Here is a 19106-nt window from a genome sequence, read left to right on the forward strand (position 1 = left end):
AAAGTAGTCATTGCAAAGAAGATGGAGGATATTTTTAGGCATGGTGAGGTTGCATGGACAGCCCAATGCCTTATTTCTACAAAGGCTCATTCAAAGGATATGATAGCTTATCATGTTGATATTTAGTCACTATTGAACGTTTGGTGATATTCCTCTAGGTAGACCACCAGATAGTTGTGTTACACAAGGACACATCCCCACCCCACCCCTAAACCACCAATCACCGTCCCTTGTGTCGTTTCGAGGATGGCAAGACATCAGGGGCTGTCCCCCATCATTTGCAAAATTTAGGAAACATCTCAGAATGCATACCAAAAAATCAAGAACATCCAAGAGCATGAAGGGGACATCTGGCCGTCCCTATCCCCAGGATGGATGAGGATGTCTTAGACATCCCTCAACCATTGCAGGGACAGCCAAGCATTCCTGTGGAAACAAATGGCAAGAGACTCATTTAAATAAAAAGATATTTTACTTTTCTTGTTCTTATTGGGCTATAAAGGAGTGTGGGGATCCCACAAACCCTCCCACACCCCCTATACACACTATAAAGGCCAGCTAACATGGTAGTGAAAAGTAAAAGCATATTATGAAATGAAAATAATGTATGCACCTAAAAAGTCCAGCAATTTCTCAATATCTATACGCTACCTTAACAGGAGTTAAACATGAGAAAAATCTGATCATAATATAAATGGGTTCACTTTTCTTTTTTTTTTTCATTTGTTAAAGGTTAAGTTCGACTTTCTAATGTCAAATTGATACTTGAAGAAAAACTCTTACCTGCAAAAGCCTTCCAAACCATATTCTAATAAGCTAAGTTGTACTAAATATCCACAAAACTTCTGAAAGTTGCATTCACTCAACAAAAATTTCAAGATAATATTCATGATACTAAAGTTAACAATTTCTACATGATGTGTGAGAAAATATACATTAAGGACTCAATATAAATACAAGCATTTATACTCCAGCATACCAAAAATGTCGGTGTTATCAATCTCCACCATTGACCGTCCAAAATCAGCTCATTTATCTTTGCTCCATAAAGTAGGGGCAGTGATACGCTCCCAATATCTGAACCTCTAACTGGACTTGCAAGCTCAAAGAGGTAAACTGCAATGTTGATTGCAACAAGAATATTTCTGCATAGAAGAAACATGTTTAAGTTTACAACTCAAGGTACTTAATATCTGTCCTGAAAATTTGATATCTAACAGTTAAACAATATGCACATGATGTTAGAGCTTTAAATATTAAGAATAAAGCTTAGCAGATCATCTTCTGAAAAACTTACATGTGGTTATGAGGGGCAGATCAGATTTTAAAACAAAAATCACAGTTTATAGGAGAAGATCATTTTCTGGACCAAATGAAATGGAAAAATCGACCTTCCACATTTCAAATAAAGAGAAATTTATGTTAAGTAACACATACAGGCTTGGTAAGGAACAAGGCAATTTTTACTCCAAGTCCTTCCACACATAACATAGGCACAAATAATCTTTCTGAAAATTGAACTATGGAGTTTTCTCATGTGCAATCCAAGGCCCACAGGACTGTCCAATGACGGGTTGCAATGTAAAGCATAGTCACCATGTTCAGATAGTATGGTAGACTTGATAAGGCAGAAGCTTTGGCAAACTTCATTATTAAAAAAAATCTAGGTATGGTTTGTAAAATATAAGATCATAGATAATTATTTCCATGTTAATTTATGTATTTCCCTTTTGCTTCTCTTATGAAACAACTTCCCATTGAAATGAAAACAAATAGCTTATGTTTTAAAAGTAAAACCAGAAACATCTAATCTAAGTGTTGGCCCCTGTTGATGTGTTTTTCATGCACATGCGAACACAGAATAAAATACCAAGGTATCTTATCCTCTCTTGAACAAAGTTTCCCGACTGTTGAAGATCTCGCCGAAGGATTAATCGAGGCAACTCCAAGGTTTTTGTATGTAGCGTCTCTATGTGTGGATAAGTTTCTCGCGGTATGATGTGATTTTGCTAGAATCACAAGGGGACTTACACTCAATGACCTAAGCGTTTGATTTGCTTTGGATATCACTAGAACGTGGGTCTTTACTGATCCTTGATTTTTAAAAAACAGAAAAGGATAAGGGTTGGAGAAGGATCTAATTCTAACACTAAGAATGTAGGAGCAATGGATGACCTTTGATGAAACTTTAACTAAGTCTTGCTTTGACATGCTAGGATCATCTCCACAAGGTTAGTGCAATTTTCTAAGGAAAGCTTTATGATGTTCAGATCACCGCTACAAGCACAGACACCATCAAGTTGATGCATATCAATGAAGAAGCAATAATTGAAGTTAAGCTTAAGCTGAACGATTCCAGTTGACTACGCAAGGCAAGTTTGCAATCAACAAACCGCTAGTAGTATGGATATACAAATTTCACCATTGATCATACAAATTTCTTCCATTCATCTAATAACATGAAATTAAATTTGAGAAGTATAGAGACCATGCAAATTGTAGAATCGACACATAGAATTCACCATTCCTTCAATGAAGTTTACATGTCTTTTGCAACAATCTCTTGGCAACAATCTTTGCCTTCTCTTTCTACTCTACTCTAAAATGCTACTAATTATTGACTATTCTCTCTAACTATTTCCTACTCTCTAACTATTAACTATTAACCTTTAAAAATGAGGAGTCGGGGCTTTATATAGAGAACCTTTTACAAACTAACGACTCTGATTGACTTAGAATCAATGGCTAAGCTTACAAGATAGAAACCCTAATTAGGGTTTTGTTGATGTGTATTTTGTACACGACCAAACACAGAATAAAATACCTAAAAGGTACCTTATCCTTTCTTGAACAAAGTTTCTTCACTGCTGAAGATCTCGCCAAAGGATCAGTCGAGGCAACTCCAAGGTTCTTGTATGTAGGTTCTCTACTCGTGGATAAGCTCTTTGTGGTATGATGTGATTTTGCTGGAATCACAAGGGGACTTACACTTGATGACTAAACGTCTGATTTGCTTTGAATATTGCTGGAACACAGGATTTCATTAGTCTCGATTTTTTTGAAAAAAAGGAAAAAAGATGAGGGCGAGGAAAGGATCTAAGTCTGACACTAAGACTGTAGGAACAATGAATAACCTTTGGTGAAATTCTAACTAAGTCTTGTTTTGACATCCCAGGACCATCTCCACAAGGTTAGTGCGATCTTCGGAGGAAAGCTTTATGATGTTCAGGTCATCGCTATAGGCATAGACACCATCAGGTTGATGCATATCAGTGAAGAAGGGACAATTGAAGTTAAGCTTAAGCTAAATGATTCCAGTTGACTACACAAGGCAAGTCTGCAATCAACAAACTGCTAGCAATATGGATATACAAATTTCACCATCAATCAAACACATTTCTTCCACTCATCTAATAACATGAAATCAAATCTAAGAAGTATAAAGACCATGCAAATTGTTGAATCAGCCCATAGATTTCACCATTTCTTCAATGAAGTTTTACAAGTCTTTTACAACAACATCTTGGCAACAATCTTTGTCTTCTCTTGCTATTCTACTCTAATTGCTATTCTATCAACTGACTATTCACTATTAGCTAATTATTCACCTACTATCTACTGACCAACTATCGACTATTAGCTAACCACTGACTAACTATTAGCGTTTACAAATGAGGAGCTAGGGCTTATATAGTGCCCTCAATACAATTCAATGGCTCAGATCAACTTAAGATTAATGGCCGAGATTTTACAATGAAAACCCTAATTAGGGTTTGTTACAACAACTCAATTCTGGCCAATGAAATAATTGCATTATTTGGACACATGTCTTCTCTGGAATATTCGACCAATGGATAGCTGGGGTAGGTACATCGAAATCAGTGCCATCTTTGATGAGTCAGGTACATTGAATCTGGACATGCTGAAGTGGACCAACCCAACTGGAGGAGTGATGACTGGGATGCCACCTTGTCTTTCCTTCAAATGTTGGACTGGAAGAGGTCGTCCTTGATGAGGCTGGGCTGGAGAAGGTCGTCCTTGTTGATGCTGGGCTAGAGAAAGTCGTCCTTGTCCTAGCCTGGTCTTCTTTCATCTGCCAAAACAAACCAAAAGATGATTAAGGACACATGATAAATTCATTTCAACATAGCATTTTCAACTTAAATCATCAACAAAAGATATTAAAATGAAGTTAGTTCAAGACTCTTTCTAGGGACAGGCCCTATAAGAATTTCGCCCTGAACCCTCTGGAAGGGTTAGGAGTGAATTTTGCATTCCTGGCTCATTTAGACCTCCTTTCAACGTTACCTCACAATTAGCTCCTCGCCTGGCCCCAACAAGGTGAAAAATAGCAGTTTCAAAGGATTTCGCCCTGGACCCTTTGGAAGGGTCAGGAGCGATTTTCTTTATTAGGCCTCAATTACCCCATTTTTTCACTCCAAAATCCTCCGGAAGGTGAGCATATGCTTGTTTTAGTCCAACAAAGTCTAGGGCTCCATCCTTTTAGCTTCTCATATGGGCAAATTAGGTGATAATGAAAATTTCGCTCTGGACCCTTTGGAAGGGTCAGGAGCGAAATTCCTTCTTTAGGCTTTATTTTACACTTCCTTTACTTCACTTCACCCTACAAGGCAAGAATATCTCACCCCAGCCTCAACCATGCCATAGGTATCAACATTTTAGCTTCACTCAAGGGAAAAATGGTTGATTTGGAGAAATTCGTCTTGGAACCTTTGGAAGGGTCAGGAGCGAATTTCTCTCTTTGCTTGTTTTCCTTCACTTCAACTCATCTTGCAAGGCTTAAACAACCTCTCTCTAGTCTTTTCATGCCTTAGGAATCAAAATCTTGTCTTGACACAAAGAGGAAATAGTGACTTTGATGAATTTTGCTCTAGACCCTTTGGAAGGGTCAGGAGGGATTTTCATCCTTTCAACTTCAATTCACCTCCAAGGCTAAGGACACATTGCCTCACTCCTATCTAGGCCAAAATTTTAACTTGTCTTGCAAAGAAAGTAGGTGATCCTAGGATTTTCGCTCTAGACCCTTTGGAAGGGTCAGGAGCGAATTTCTTGATTTGGGCTAATTTCCATCATTTTCAACACCAATTAACTTCAAAAGGAAAGAACATGTCTCCTCGCACCCATCCAAGCCATGAAAACCTAACGTTTGACTAGACTTGCAAGGAAAATAGGTGGTTTCAAGATTTTCGCTCTAGACCCTCTAGAAGGGTCAGGAGCGAAAATCACTTTTTGGCTCAATTCCTTCAAGTTTGATAATAATTGACAATTTGGAGTCATTCCTAAGGCCCCCTTTAATCATGATCCACACTAGATTTGGCATGAAACTAAGGGAAAAGATAGGTTTTGCACAATTTCGCCCTGGACCCTCTGGAAGGGTCAGGAGCGAATTTCCCTTTCTAGCCCAAAATCATTACTTTTTGAGAAAACAATCAATTCAAGGACAATCTCAAGGGCATCCCTCACCTTGGTCTAGGCATGGCTTGGTACAAATTTTGGAGAAAATGATGGGTTTTAGGATTTTCGCTTTGGACCCTTTGGAAGGGTCAAGAGCGAAAATCTCATTTGGCTTCAAAATTTGCATTCTTGGTGACCAAAATCCACTCCAAAGCAATCCAAATGACCTCTCTCATGCTTGTCCAAGCTTGGCTTTGCTCAAAATTTGGAAGAAAAGATGATTTTAAGGATTTTCGCTCTAGACCCTTTGGAAGGGTCAGGAGCGAAAATCACTTTTAGGCTCAATTCCTTCATCTTTCATGGTTTCTAGCAACTAAAAGTCACTCTTATGGGCAACTTCCTCTTGATTTTACCTTATCCCACACTTGATCTAGCAAAACTTGATAGCAAAAAGAGGTTTTGAGAAAATTCGCTTTGGACCCTTTGGAAGGGTCAGGAGCGAAATTCTCATTCTTGACCAAAAATCATCATTTTTTCAACTTGAAACTTCTTTGCAAGGTAGGATTTCATCTTTCATTGCCCTTGAAACAAGGTTTCATGTCCAAGAAAGGTCAAAAAGTAGGTTTATAAGAAATTTCGCTCTGGACCCTTTGGAAGGGTTAGGAGCGAAATTTCCTTTCTTGGCTAGAATCCTTCATTTTCATAACTTCCAAACATTCTCAAAGGCTAAATCATGCTCATTCTTCTTCTCATCATGTCTTGGTCATCAAGATTTTGCTAAGCAACGAAAGAAATGCCTCTTAGAGAGATTTTCGCTCTGGACCCTTTGGAAGGGTCAGGAGCGAAAATCTTGACTTGGGCTAGATTCTTCATTTCTCCCTTTCAAAACGACCTCAAGAGGCAAAGACAAGTTATTTCTCTTCCATCCACATCATAACAAATCAAAACTTGATCTTTTTCATTGCAAAAATAAGAGCTTTTAGGAATTTTGCTCTGGACCCTTTGGAAGGGTCAGGAGCGAAATTTCCCTTTTGGTCCAAAATCCTTCATTTTTCAATGCTTTCAAACACTTCCGAGGCAACAAGAATGTCCATCCTTCCTTCCAAGATACCCTGCAAATCAAAAATTAGTCAAACTTAGGAGGAAATGAGCTTTAAGAAGATTTTCACTCTGGACCCTTTGGAAGGGTCAAGAGCGAAAATCTCATTCTAGGCTAGATTACTCACTTTTCAAACTTCAAACCACTTCAAGAAACAAACTTAGATCATTCTCCACCTGAGGAAGAAGGTTTCAAGGCCAAACAAGGTAGCAAATGAAGTTTATGATGAATTTCGCTCTGGACCCTTTGGAAGGGTCAGGAGCGAAATTCTCCTTTAGGCCAAAATCTTGTTTTTCAAAATCAATCAAACTCCCTCTCAAGGCAAAAACATACCCATTCATCTCCCATCAAGCCAACGCCTAGCCAAAATAAGGAGGAAAACAAGAGTTATAAAGATTTTTGCTCTAGACCCTTTGGAAGGATTAGGAGCGAAATTCCTAATCTTGCCCAAGATCCTGACTTCATTTTCACATTTCTTCATTCAAACAAGCGTTTTTTCCTTCATTCAAGCCTAGGAATGTGTTAGTTCTAGGTTTTGGTCAAAGTAGAATGTCCTATGGAAAATTTCACTTTGGACCCTTTGGAAAGGTCAAGAGCCAAATTCACTTTGGACCCTTTGGAAGGGTCAGGAGCGAAATTTGACATTTTGGACTCTCCGTCAGGATCATTTTATGGAATATAACATTTATACTTTAAGTTATATTCCATATATACTTTCAAGATGTTTGAGAGTGGTTTCGGACCTCTAGGAGTTATATTGCAAAATCTAGTTTTTGGAGGATTCTTCAGTTTTCCAGACTTAGTCAAATTTCAAGATCAGGACATTCCAGACTTAGCCAAATTTCAGGGCATTTGAAGATCAGGATGACATTCCAGACTTCATCACTCACCAACTTGACCTAACTCAGACTTTCAAGGATGATACTCACTCACAAAGCAAGACACAATTAGCAACAAGATCAAAACCAGGCCCTAAGGAAGACTCTCAAAGAAACCCTAATTCTGGGGCCCTATGGACTCACCCTAGCTCAAGCAAAGCCTGCAATCCAATGATCCCCTCGACAACACTCATCCTGCAAAGGCTAACAGACAAAACCATAAAAGACCTAGAAAACAAACCCTAGAAAGCAAAAAGCAGGGGTCCACATTTGCAATGGGCGATGTGTGAATATGTCACAACAGGTTTGTTACAACAAACTTCCTTAGCCAATTAGAAAATTACATTCTCGAAGCGAGGACCAATAGCAAGCAGGGGTAGGTACACCGAAGTTTGTGCCGCCTCCGATGAGTCAGGTACATTGAATCTGCACATGCTGAGGTGGACCAATCCGACTGGAGGAGTAGTGACTGGGATGCCACCTTGTCTGACGTCTGTGTCTTTGTTGATCTCTTTTCTCTCTCAATTTGATGAATGATGTACCTCTTTTACTCCCAAGTGCTTGATGAGGCTTTCTTATCGTCAAGTCTTCCTTCTCTGGTAGCATACCTTGCCTTGAAGAGCAGGCAAAGCCTTTCTTTGTCATCTTGTGGTTCCTTAGTGTGGCGAAGTGAAGGTTTTGGATGTAGTTGGCAACTCCTAGAACACATGTAGTCCACCTTTATGCCTTTGGAATGTCCTTGATGATGATGGACTAGAACAGGTCGTCCTTGTCTTGGTCTGATCCTCCTCCATCTGCAAAACAAACCAAAAGATGATTAAGGACACATGATATATTTATCCCGATCATAGCATTTCTTACCTTAAATCATCAACAAAAAGGCATTAGAATGAAATTCACTCAAGATCCTCCCCAGGGACAAGCCTTATAAGAATTTCGCTCTGGACCCTTTGGAAGGGTCGGGAGCGAAATTTGCATTTTAGCTCAAATTTCATCATCTCCTTGCCTTGAACTTCCCTTGACCTTTGAATTGCTTTCTCCTGAAGACATGATTGATTTGACGTCCTAAAAGACCAAAAGAGAGGATTTCACTTTGGACCTTGGCCAAGGTTAGGTTCTATAAGGAATTTCGCTCTGGACCCTTTGGAAGGGTTAGGAGCGAAATTTGCATTTTAGGACAAAATCTTCACATTTTGTGACCACAACTTGCTCAAATGCATGTCTAAGGATGCCTTTATTCTCAATTAATACTAGGCTTGATGCGAAATTAGAGCAAAATAGAGGTTTTAAGAATTTTGCTCTGGACCCTTTGGAAGGGTCAGGAGCAAAATTCACATTCTAGGACAAATTCTATCATTTCTCTACTCCAAAATACCTTCCAAGGAAAGCATACACTAGTCTTCTCTCCACCAAGGCCTAAGAATCCATCTCTTGACCTTCATCATGAGCAAATTAGGTGAAGTTGAGAATTTCGCTCTGGACCCTTTGAAAGGGTTAGGAGCGAAATTCGTGACTTGCTTGTTTTCCCTCACCAAGGTCTATCCTTTTCACTCTCATCTTTGGATCCCTCTCCCATACATGCAACACTTGCTTGACCCTCAAAATGGCTAGAAAGGAGAATTTTGCTAAAAATCATGGCCAGGGACAGGACCTATTTAGGATTTCGCCCTGGACCCTTTGGAAGGGTCAGGAGCGAAATCCTTGTCCTAGCTCAAAATCTTGGCCATTGGTGGCCACAATCCATTCCAAGGCATGCCTAGGGGTCCCTCCAAGCTCAATCTAACTTGATCCACAATTAGCTTGACACAAAATGAAAGGAAAAGGTGGATTTTAGGAATTTTGCTCTGGACCCTTTGGAAGGGTCGGGAGCGAAATTCTAGTTTTGAGCACATTTCTTCATTCTTTCAACTCCAAACCACCTCAAAAAGGCAAGGACACGTCACTTCACACCTATCTATGCCATAAAAACCAAGAACTTGAATTGTTTTGAAAGGGAAATAGGTGCTCTTAAGAATTTCGCTTTGGACCCTTTGGAAGGGTCAGGAGCGAAATTCTCCTTCTAGACCAAAATCCTTCACATTTGGTGATCACTAGCAACTCAAAGCCATGCTTAAGGACATCTCCAATCCTAATTCATCCTAACCCACACTTGGCTTGGCACGAAATTGAGAAAAAAGGGAGGTTTTGGGGAATTTCGCTCTGGACCCTCTAGAAGGGTCAGGAGCGAAATCCACATTCTAGGCTTAACTCTTCATCTTTTCAACTCCAATCTTCCTTGCAAGGCAAAAATACACCACTCTACTTGCACCTATGCCATAGGAACCATTGTCTTGACCTCATCGAAGAAGAAAATAGGAGTTTCCAAGAATTTCACTCTGGACCATTTGGAAGGGTCAGGAGTGAAATTTCTATTTTAGGCTAAAATCCTTCACATTTTCACTTTGAGTCACTCCCTAAGGCAAAAACATGTCAATCCACCTTCCAACATGCCTTAGAAACTAAGAAATTGGCCAAAACAAGGAAGAAAATGAGGTCTATGGGGATTTTCACTCTAGACCCTTTGGAAGGGTCAGGAGCAAAATCCACATTCTTGGTTGGTTTTCCACTTCCTTCATCCAATTCTCCTTCAAACTTGATCAAATATAAGCTCCTTTCTCCACATTTAAGTGAATCCACCATCAAACTAGCTCAAGACAAGGTCGTTTTCATCGTTTTAGGCAAGATAGGGGGTCAAACTGAGGATTTCGCTCTGGACCTAGGCCAAGGATAGGACCTATAGGGAATTTCGCTCTGGACCCTTTGGAAGGGTCAGGAGCAAAATTCGACATTTTGATCTCTTCGTCAGGATTCATATATGAAACAAGGAAATGTCACTTATACTTTAAGTCCATATATACTGTCAGGATGTTTGAGAGTGGTTTCGGACCTCCAGGAGTTATAATGCAAAATCTAGTTTTTGGAGGATTCTTCAATTTTCCAAACAGTCAAATTTCAGGATCAGGATGACATTCCAGACTTAGCCAAATTTCAAAACCTTTGAAGATCAGGATGACATTCCAGACTTCATCACTCAACAACTTGACCTAACTCAGACCTTCAAAGAGGATATTCAATCACCAAGCTTCATTGACCTCCTCAAACTCAAACAAGACACAATTAGCAACAAGAGCAAAACTTTGTCCTAAGGAAGACTTTCAAAGATGACCCTAACCCGGAGCATCCATTGACTCACCTTTAGTTAAAACAGAGCCTGCTATCTTAGTGATCCCTCTGGCAACACTCAGCATGCAAAGGCTAATAGACAAAACCCTAAAAACCAAGAAAGCAAACCCCAGAAAGCAAAAAAAGTAGGGGTCCCCATTTGCAATGGGGCGATGTGCGAATATGTCACAACAGTCCCAAATTTAGCACAATACAAATCCATGAATGAAACTAAAATTGGAGCAAAGAAGAATGTAACACTAGCTAATTTGGTTAGACAAGAAAAGAAATTTCCACTACAAAGTCACGGATTTACATGGACCATTTGGGCCATTTTATTGGCCTGTAATGTCCCCATTTTTTGAGAGAAATTAATTAATTAATTTAAGTAGTTAAGTTGTCCAAATTATTATTATTTTAATTAATAATATTAAGTTAATTATTTATAAAGTTATCAAATAAATTAAAAATTAAAAGATGACTTTATATTTAATTAATTTAATAAAGTGACTTGATTAAAAATTATATCATAGAGTCATGTAAGTGATTTTAATATTATTTCTAGAAGCTTCTGGATGTTGGGGTGAAAAAGTATAAAGGGAGATCAGGTTGAGCTTCTAATCAGACAAAAATTGATTAGGTTTTGTAGAACCAAGAGGCCAGTGTTATGGACTAAACGGATTCCATATAAATGCATTCAACAAATCCTTCCATTAAATCTAATCAACATGAAAGTAAATGCGAATTAGAAACCATGACACTTGTTGAAATAATACATTTCACCATAACTTCAATGGAAAGAGTACCTCATTTACAAGTCTTTACAACAATTCCTCCTCCTAATCTGACTCTATTCTAGATGCTATATTCTATTGAACTATTCTCTATTCTATTCTTCTAAAACTATCTATTCTTCAATTAACCTTTACAAATGAGATTTTAGAGCCTTTTATAGTGCTCTCAATACAATTCAATGGCTCAAATCAATTTGAGATCAACGGGCGAGATTTTACAAGGAAAACCCTAATTAGAGTTTGTTACAACAATCTCAATTTTGGCCGATGAAATAATTGCAACATTTGGACACATGTCATCTCTGGAATATCCAACCAATAGATAACGGGGGTAGGTACATTGGAGTTTGCGCCATCATGGACAAGTCAGGTGCATTGCATCCAGACATGCTGATGTGGAATTCCTCTGATTGGTGAGTAGTGACTAGGATGATGACTAGGAAGCCAATTCAACTTGCACTTGTACACTTGGTAGATCATCATGAAGGAATATTTCTTGATACTCAACGTTATCCAGCTTCAGCGGTGATGATGATGATGATCTTCTAACTTTGATTAACTCTTCTGAAACTATCCTCTTGAATGCTTCACTCATGAAGGTGCGAGGTATAGAACTTAGTTTTGAAGTATTGATGATGCCTTGTGTTGATGTGTCTTTTATACACGACCAAACACAGAATAAAATACCTAAAGGTACCTTATCCTCTCTTGAACAAAGTTTCCCGACTGCTGAAGATCTCGTCGAAGGATCAGTCGGAGTAACTCCAAGGTTCTAATATGTAAGTTCTCTACGTGTGGATAAGCTCTTGCGGTATGATGTGATTTTACTGGAATCACAAGGGGACTTACTTTCGACGACCTAAACGTCTGATTTGTTTTGGATATTACTGGAGTGTGCAATTTCACTGGCCCTTGATTTTAAAAAGAGGAAAATGGTAAGCATTGGAACGGGATCTATTTCTAACACTAAGAATGTAAGAGCAATGAATGACCTTAGATGAAATTCTAACTATGTCTTGCTTTGACATGCTAGGATCATCTCCACAAGATTAGTATGATCTTCTGAGGAAAGCTTTATGATGTTTAGATCACCGCTACAAGCATGGACACCATCAAGTTGATGCATATCAATGAAGAAGCGCTAATTGAAGTTAAGCTTAAGCTAAATGATTCCAATTGACTATGCAAGACAAGTCTGCAATCAACAAACCCCTAGTAGTATGGATATACGAATTTCACCGTTGATCATACAAATTTCTTCCATTCACCTAATAACATGAGTTCAAATTTGAGAAGTATAGAGACCATGCAAATTGTTGAATCGACCCATAGAATTCACCATTTCTTCAATGAAGTTTACAAGTCTTTTGCAACAATATCTTGGCAACAATCTTTGCCTTCTCTTTCTAATCTAATCTAAAATGCTATCTCTATCTCTTTTTGCTAATTCCTAACTATTAACTAATCTTTGACTATTAACTATTAACCCCTTTACAAATCAGGAACCAGGGCTTTATATAGAGAGCCTTTTACAAATAAACGGCTCTGATTGACTTAGAATCAATGGCTAGGATTACAAGATAGAAACCCTAATTAGGGTTTGTTACAACAAACTTACCTAGCCAATGAGAAAATTACATTCAATATTTGAGAACCAATAGGAAATAGGGGTAGGTGCCTCAAAGTTTGTGTCGTCCCTGATAAATGAGGTACATTGAATCTAGACATGCTGAGGTGGACCAATCCGATTGGAGAAAAAATGACTGGGATGCCACCTTGTCTGATGTCTTTGTCTTGGTTGATCCTCGTCTGTCCTTGATGTGATGAATGATATACCTCCTTGACTCCCATGTGCTTGATGAGACTTCCTTACTATCATGTCTTCTTCCTCCGGTAGCATATTTCGCCTTGAAGGGATGGCGAAGTGAAGGTTTTGGAGGTAGATGGCAACTCCTAGAACACATGTAGTCCACCTTTATTCCTTTGGAATGTCCTTGATGACGATGGACTAGAATAGGTTGTCCTTGTCTTGGTCTGATCCTCCTCCATTTGCAAAACAAACCAAAAGATGATTAAGGACACATCATATATTTATTCCAATCATAGTATTTCTTACCTTAAATCATCAACAAAAAGGCATTAGAATGAAATTCACTCAAGATCCTCCCCACGGATAGGCCCTATAAGAATTTTGCTCTGCACCCTTTGGAAGGGTCGGGAGCAAAATTTGTATTTTAGCTCAAATTTCATCTTCTCCTTGCCTTGAACTTCCCTTGACCTTTGAATTGCTTTCTCCTGAAGACATCATTGATTTGATCTCCTAAAAGACCAAAAGACAGGATTTCGCTTTGGACCTTGGCCAAGCACAGGACCTATAAGGAATTTCGGTTTGGACCCTTTGGAAGGGTCAGGAGCGAAATTTGCATTTTAGGACAAAATCTTCACATTTTGTGACCACAACTTGCTCAAATGCATGTCTAAGGATGCCTTCAAACTCAATCAACACTAGGCTTGATGCGAAATTGGAGCAAAATAGAGGTTTTAAGAATTTCGCTCTAAACCCTTTGGAAAGGTCAGGAACGAAATTCACATTCTAGGACAAATTCTATCATTTCTCTACTCCAAAATGTCTTTCAAGGCAACCATACACTAGTCTTCTCTCCACCAAGGCCTAGGAATCCATCTCTTGACCTTCATCATGAGCAAATTAGGTGAAATTGAGAATTTCGCTCTGGACCCTTTGGAAGGGTCAGGAGCGAAATTCAAGTTTTAGACTTATTTCTTTACTTCCTTCACTTCAATTCACCTTACAAGGCAATAATACCTCACTCAACCTTCAACCATGCCATAGGAATCAATGTTTTGGCTTCACACAAGGAGAAAATAAGTGGTTTGAAGAATTTCGCTCTGGACCCTTTGGAATGGTCAGGAGCGAAATTCTCCTGTTAGGTTGATTTCTCTTACTTAGATCCATTCTTCTCACTTTGATCTACCTTGACTCTCTATTTGGATCCTTCTTCCATGCATGCAACACTTTGTTTGACCTCAAAATGGTTTGCTAGGAGAAACGTGCTAAAAACATGGCCACGGACAGGACCTATTTAGGATTTCGCCCTAGACCCTTCGGAAGGGTCAGGAGCAAATTTCTTGTTCTAGCTCAAAATCTTCATTTTTGGTGGCCAAAATCCATTCAAGGGCAATCCTAGGGGCATCTCCCAACTTATCTCATCTTCATCAGGACTTGTTTCGACACAAATTTTGGAAGATAGAATAGGTTTTAGGATTTTCGCTAAGGACCCTTTGGAAGGGTCAGCAGCAAAATCCTTGTTCTTGACCTCATTCCTTCATTCTTCCACTTCAATTCACCTCAAAGGTCAAGGAAACATTACTCCATTCCTCTCTAGACCATAAAAACCAAAAGTTTGACTTGCTTTGAAGGGGAAATATGTGATCTTAGGAATTTCGCTCTGGACCCTTTGGAAGGGTCAGGAGCGAAATCCTAGTTTTTGCTCAATTCCTTCAAACTTATTGATCACTAGCAACTCAAAGACATTCCTAAGGACATATCCAATCCTATGTCACCCTGAACCACACTTCACTTGGCACAAAACTGGGAGAAAAGAGTGGTTTTGTGGAATTTCGCTCTAGACCCTTTGGAAGGGTCAACTACTCTAGGCTTTTCTCTTCATCTCTTTAACTCCAATCTTCTCTGGAAGGCAAAAATACATCACTCTCCACCCAAGGAACAAGGATTGTAGCCTAAGCAAGAGAGCAAATGAAGTTTATAATGAATTTCGCTCTACACCCTTTGGAAGGGTCAGGAGCGAATTTCATCCTTTAGGAAAAATCTTCATCTTCCAATGCTTTCAACCACCTCTCAAGGCAAGAACACATCAATCCACCTTCCAACATGCCTTAGAAACCAATACCTGGCCAAAACTAGGAAGGAAATGAGAGTTATGAGGATTTTCGCTCTAGACCCTTTGGAAGGGTCAGGAGCGAAATCCACATTCTTGGTTGGTTTTCCACTTCCTTCATCGAATTCTCTTTCAAACTTGATCAATTCAACTTCCTTCCTCCACATTTAAGTGAATCCACCATCAAACTAGCTCAAGACAAGGTCGTTTTCATCATTTTAGGCAAGATAGGGGGGCAAACGGAGCATTTCGCTATGGACCCTTTGGAAGGGTCAGTAGCTAAATTCTCCTTCTAGGTTGATTTCCATCATTTCATCGCCTCAAACCTCCTCTCCAAGGAAAATATGCATCCAAGTCTTCCAAACCATGCCTTAAAAGTTCCAAACTTGGTCCAGTTAAAGAGAAAAATAGAGGAAATATGAATTTCGCTCTGGACCCTTTGGAAGGGTCAGGTTCGAAATTCTTGTCTTGGTCAAAACTCCTTCACTCTTTCACATCCTATCACTCCAAAAGGCAAATATTCATCATTTGCCCCCACCATGTCCAAAGAACAAGACTTTTCGTGCAACCAAAAGGAAAGAAAGGTCTCTTCTAAGAATTTCGCATTGGACCCTATGGAAGGGTCAGGAGCAAAATTCACAAATTAGGTTGACTTCAAAGTCCATTACCTCAATTCAGCTTCAAACTTGATCAAATTCACCTCTCCTTGTCACCATCAAGTCTATTTGCCACTTACTTAGCTCAAAACAAGGTCTTTACAATGTCCTAGGCGAAATAGAGGGTCAAATGAGAATTTCGCTTTGGACCCTCTAGAAGGGTGAGGAGCAAAATTTCCATTTTAGGTTGATTTTCACCATTTCATCACCTCAAACCTCCTTTCAGAGGCTAGAACACCTCAAGGTCACTCCAACCATGCCTTAGAAGTCCAAAATTTGTCCATAACAAGGAAGAAAATGAAGGTTATGTGAATTTCGCTCTCGACACTTTGGAAGGGTCAGGAGCGAGATTCTTACTTGGGCTCATTTCTCACCTGTTTCCTCCCTCTCTTGGCTTGAATATAACTTCTTAGGCCTCCTATCATTATCAAGTCAAATTGTTCTCAAAGTAGCATTTATTTCAAGGCCTTAGTGAGGAAATAAGGTCATTCAAGAATTTCGCTTTGGACCCTTTGGAAGGGTCAGAAGCGAAATTCACATTAAGGCTCAAATCTTGATTTCATTTCCATACTTCCTTATCCAAAGAAGTGCTTAGCTCTCAAAAATGCATGGGACAAGGATTATTTCATAGGTTTGGGAAAGGTAAAATGTCTTATGAAGGAATTCGCTCTGGACCCTTTGGAAGGATCAGGAGCGAAATTCCTGATTCTAGGCTTGATTCACTTTGGAATTAACTTGACTTTGCCCTAGACTCAACCCTTGGTGCATATCCTTCCATATCCTTACCAATTCGCTCAACCACTCTTTGACTTAGGTAAAATCTTGGGTCCTTTGTGAAATTTCGCTATGGACCCTTTGGAAGGGTCAGGAGCAAAATTGTAATCTAGCTCAAGCTTCTTGACCATTTCATCAAATCATCATGCCTAGACTTGGCCAGGGTGTCTCCAAAGGACAGATAGGTCAACTACTCATCAATCAACGCCCAAGACTTCATCACTCACCATTTTGACCTAGCTCAAACCTTCAAAAATGATATTCTCTCATCAAGATTCAATGACCTCCTAACACAATAAGCAACAAGAGCAAAACTTAGGCCTAAGGGAGACTTTCAAAGAAACCCTAATTTTGGGGCCCCGTAGACTCACCCTGGCTCAAGCAGAGCCTGCCATCTTATTGATCCCTTTGGCAACACTCAACATGCAAAGGCTAATAGACAAAACCCTAAAAGACCTAGAAACAAACCTATAATGTCCCCTTCTCACTGATGACCTTCCAGTGGTCCATTAGCCTATTCCTAAGACCCATAGGCTAGGTGGAATGAAGAATGAGGGTCCACCATTGATGAAACGAGGACTTACTATTTTTAGTAAGTCAGGGAATGGCCATTCTGGTGTTATTGCCCTACTGAGCTCTCCATGTTTTGCCTCTAGACGCGATGATCATGCTTTTCTGAGCATTAGTTCTTGACTTACTATTTTTAGTAAGTGGCTGTGTGGCACAATTCTATTTTTGGCAGTAGACAGGGGTCTTATTCTATAGCGGTTCTGTGGTCGTCCGGGCTCAATTTCATCCTGGTTGTGATAATAATCAGTACGGGAGTCATTGGCGACATAATTAAATATTATTTTCCTTATCCTAAGGTTTAATATTTAATTAATCTGATTTTGCTACTGATTTATTATATTTGGGATTAATGTCCATATTTTTCCTAAGTATTTGGCGAGCTTCATGTTTATTAAGGAGATGTCGAATTATTTGAAAGAAATATTATTTTGTGACTTATCTCTAAATATTGGCCAAAGTATATCGTGGGTCCATGCCTTGGGCGTGGGATTTGACTTATGGGAAATAGCGCCACTTTTGGGGGTCCACATGTAGTGGAATGAAATGCAAATGCAAGGCATTGAATTTGGAGGAATTGCATCTGGATTTGAGGAGTGAAGTTATAAATATGAGACTTGGGCTCCCATTTGGATCATCTTTGAAAATTGCATCGTTATGCTACCGGTTTGACTACTGAAAAATCTGAGCTTCGAAGTTGGCTTCGTAGCTAAGTCTCAGTTTCGTACTTGCAAGATAGTACCTAGCTGTGTCCTTGTATTCCCATTGCTGATTGTTGAATGAGTTGCAGATTGTGGAGTGTTCTATGCTGGATTTGAGTGTTTCTGGTTGCTGGTCGCAGGACTGCTGAAAGTATATTTTGCTCACACCTCTTAACCAGGCGACTCCATCATTCTGGGTACCGGCTCATCCTTCCTTCCTAGCCATGGCGATACAATGTGTAAGTTTTTAGCAGTTTTAAATGAGCAATGAATTTACTAGATAAAATCGAACTTCCCAGATATAGCATGGGGTTTTGCAATTGCATTGGGATGTGTGCCAAATGAATAGTGGGTTGTTTGGGTTGTAGTTTGGATTGGATGTTGTTGTTAGTGTTATATTGGGGGATTGGGATTGATTTGAGTTGATTCGGGTGAAAAATGAGGGAGTTATGAGTATTTTGATGTTTCCATAGGCTGCTGAATTGTACTTTCAGCCTGCAGATTAGTTGTAACAGAAAATTATAGTCTTGTTGTAGAAATCTGCAATTACTCTTCTCATCTCATCTCTATTTTGTAAGGTTGTTTCAGTAGTACTGATCATCCCTTCTTTCTAGTTTTATTTGTAATTCTCACTGCATAAGTGGAAGAGGTTGGCTTGCCGCTTTCTATGTTTTGTAATTCAATTTTTGTACTCAATCCTCCCACTGAATAAGTGGTTGAGTGATAAGTTCAATACAATGGTCCTCCCGCTGAAATATGTGGTAGAGTGATAGCTTAATGTAATGTCCTCCTGCTGAAATACGCGGTAGAGTGATTGAATTTCAGTTTCCTGTCATTTTCCCTTTGTCGGTTTACCGCCAAGAGTTTGGTTTCTATCCTGCTAGATAAGCAGAAGGGGCTAGCTTGCCGCCCAGGCAATGTAATTTCAGTTTGATTATTGTTGCTAATGATCCCCGAAACACCGTATGCTCTCACCCTCCCAAACTAGGCTCTCGGTGAACAAAAGGTGGAAGGGTTCCCTTTCAGCAATTTGGATTATTTCTCTAACCTTAACGGGTTGTGGTGATTGCGTGTATCTCTTATTGTTAAAATATCAAAAAAAAA

The 19106-nt window shown here is 39.3% G+C and overlaps 1 protein-coding gene across 1 annotated transcript in view; it reads right to left on the reverse strand.

Annotated features, from left to right (window-relative positions):
• The window catches only part of LOC131027972 (RHOMBOID-like protein 9, chloroplastic), a 180420-nt gene that overhangs the window by 53599 nt on the left and 107715 nt on the right, over nucleotides 1-19106 (reverse strand). Inside the window, exon 4 of the mRNA XM_057958069.2 lies at nucleotides 980-1145. Coding sequence (XP_057814052.1) covers nucleotides 980-1145 — 166 coding nt within the window. The remainder of the gene's footprint in view (nucleotides 1-979; nucleotides 1146-19106) is intronic.

Source organism: Cryptomeria japonica, chromosome 1 (assembly GCF_030272615.1).
Source record: "Cryptomeria japonica chromosome 1, Sugi_1.0, whole genome shotgun sequence".
Taxonomy (NCBI): domain Eukaryota; kingdom Viridiplantae; phylum Streptophyta; class Pinopsida; order Cupressales; family Cupressaceae; genus Cryptomeria; species Cryptomeria japonica.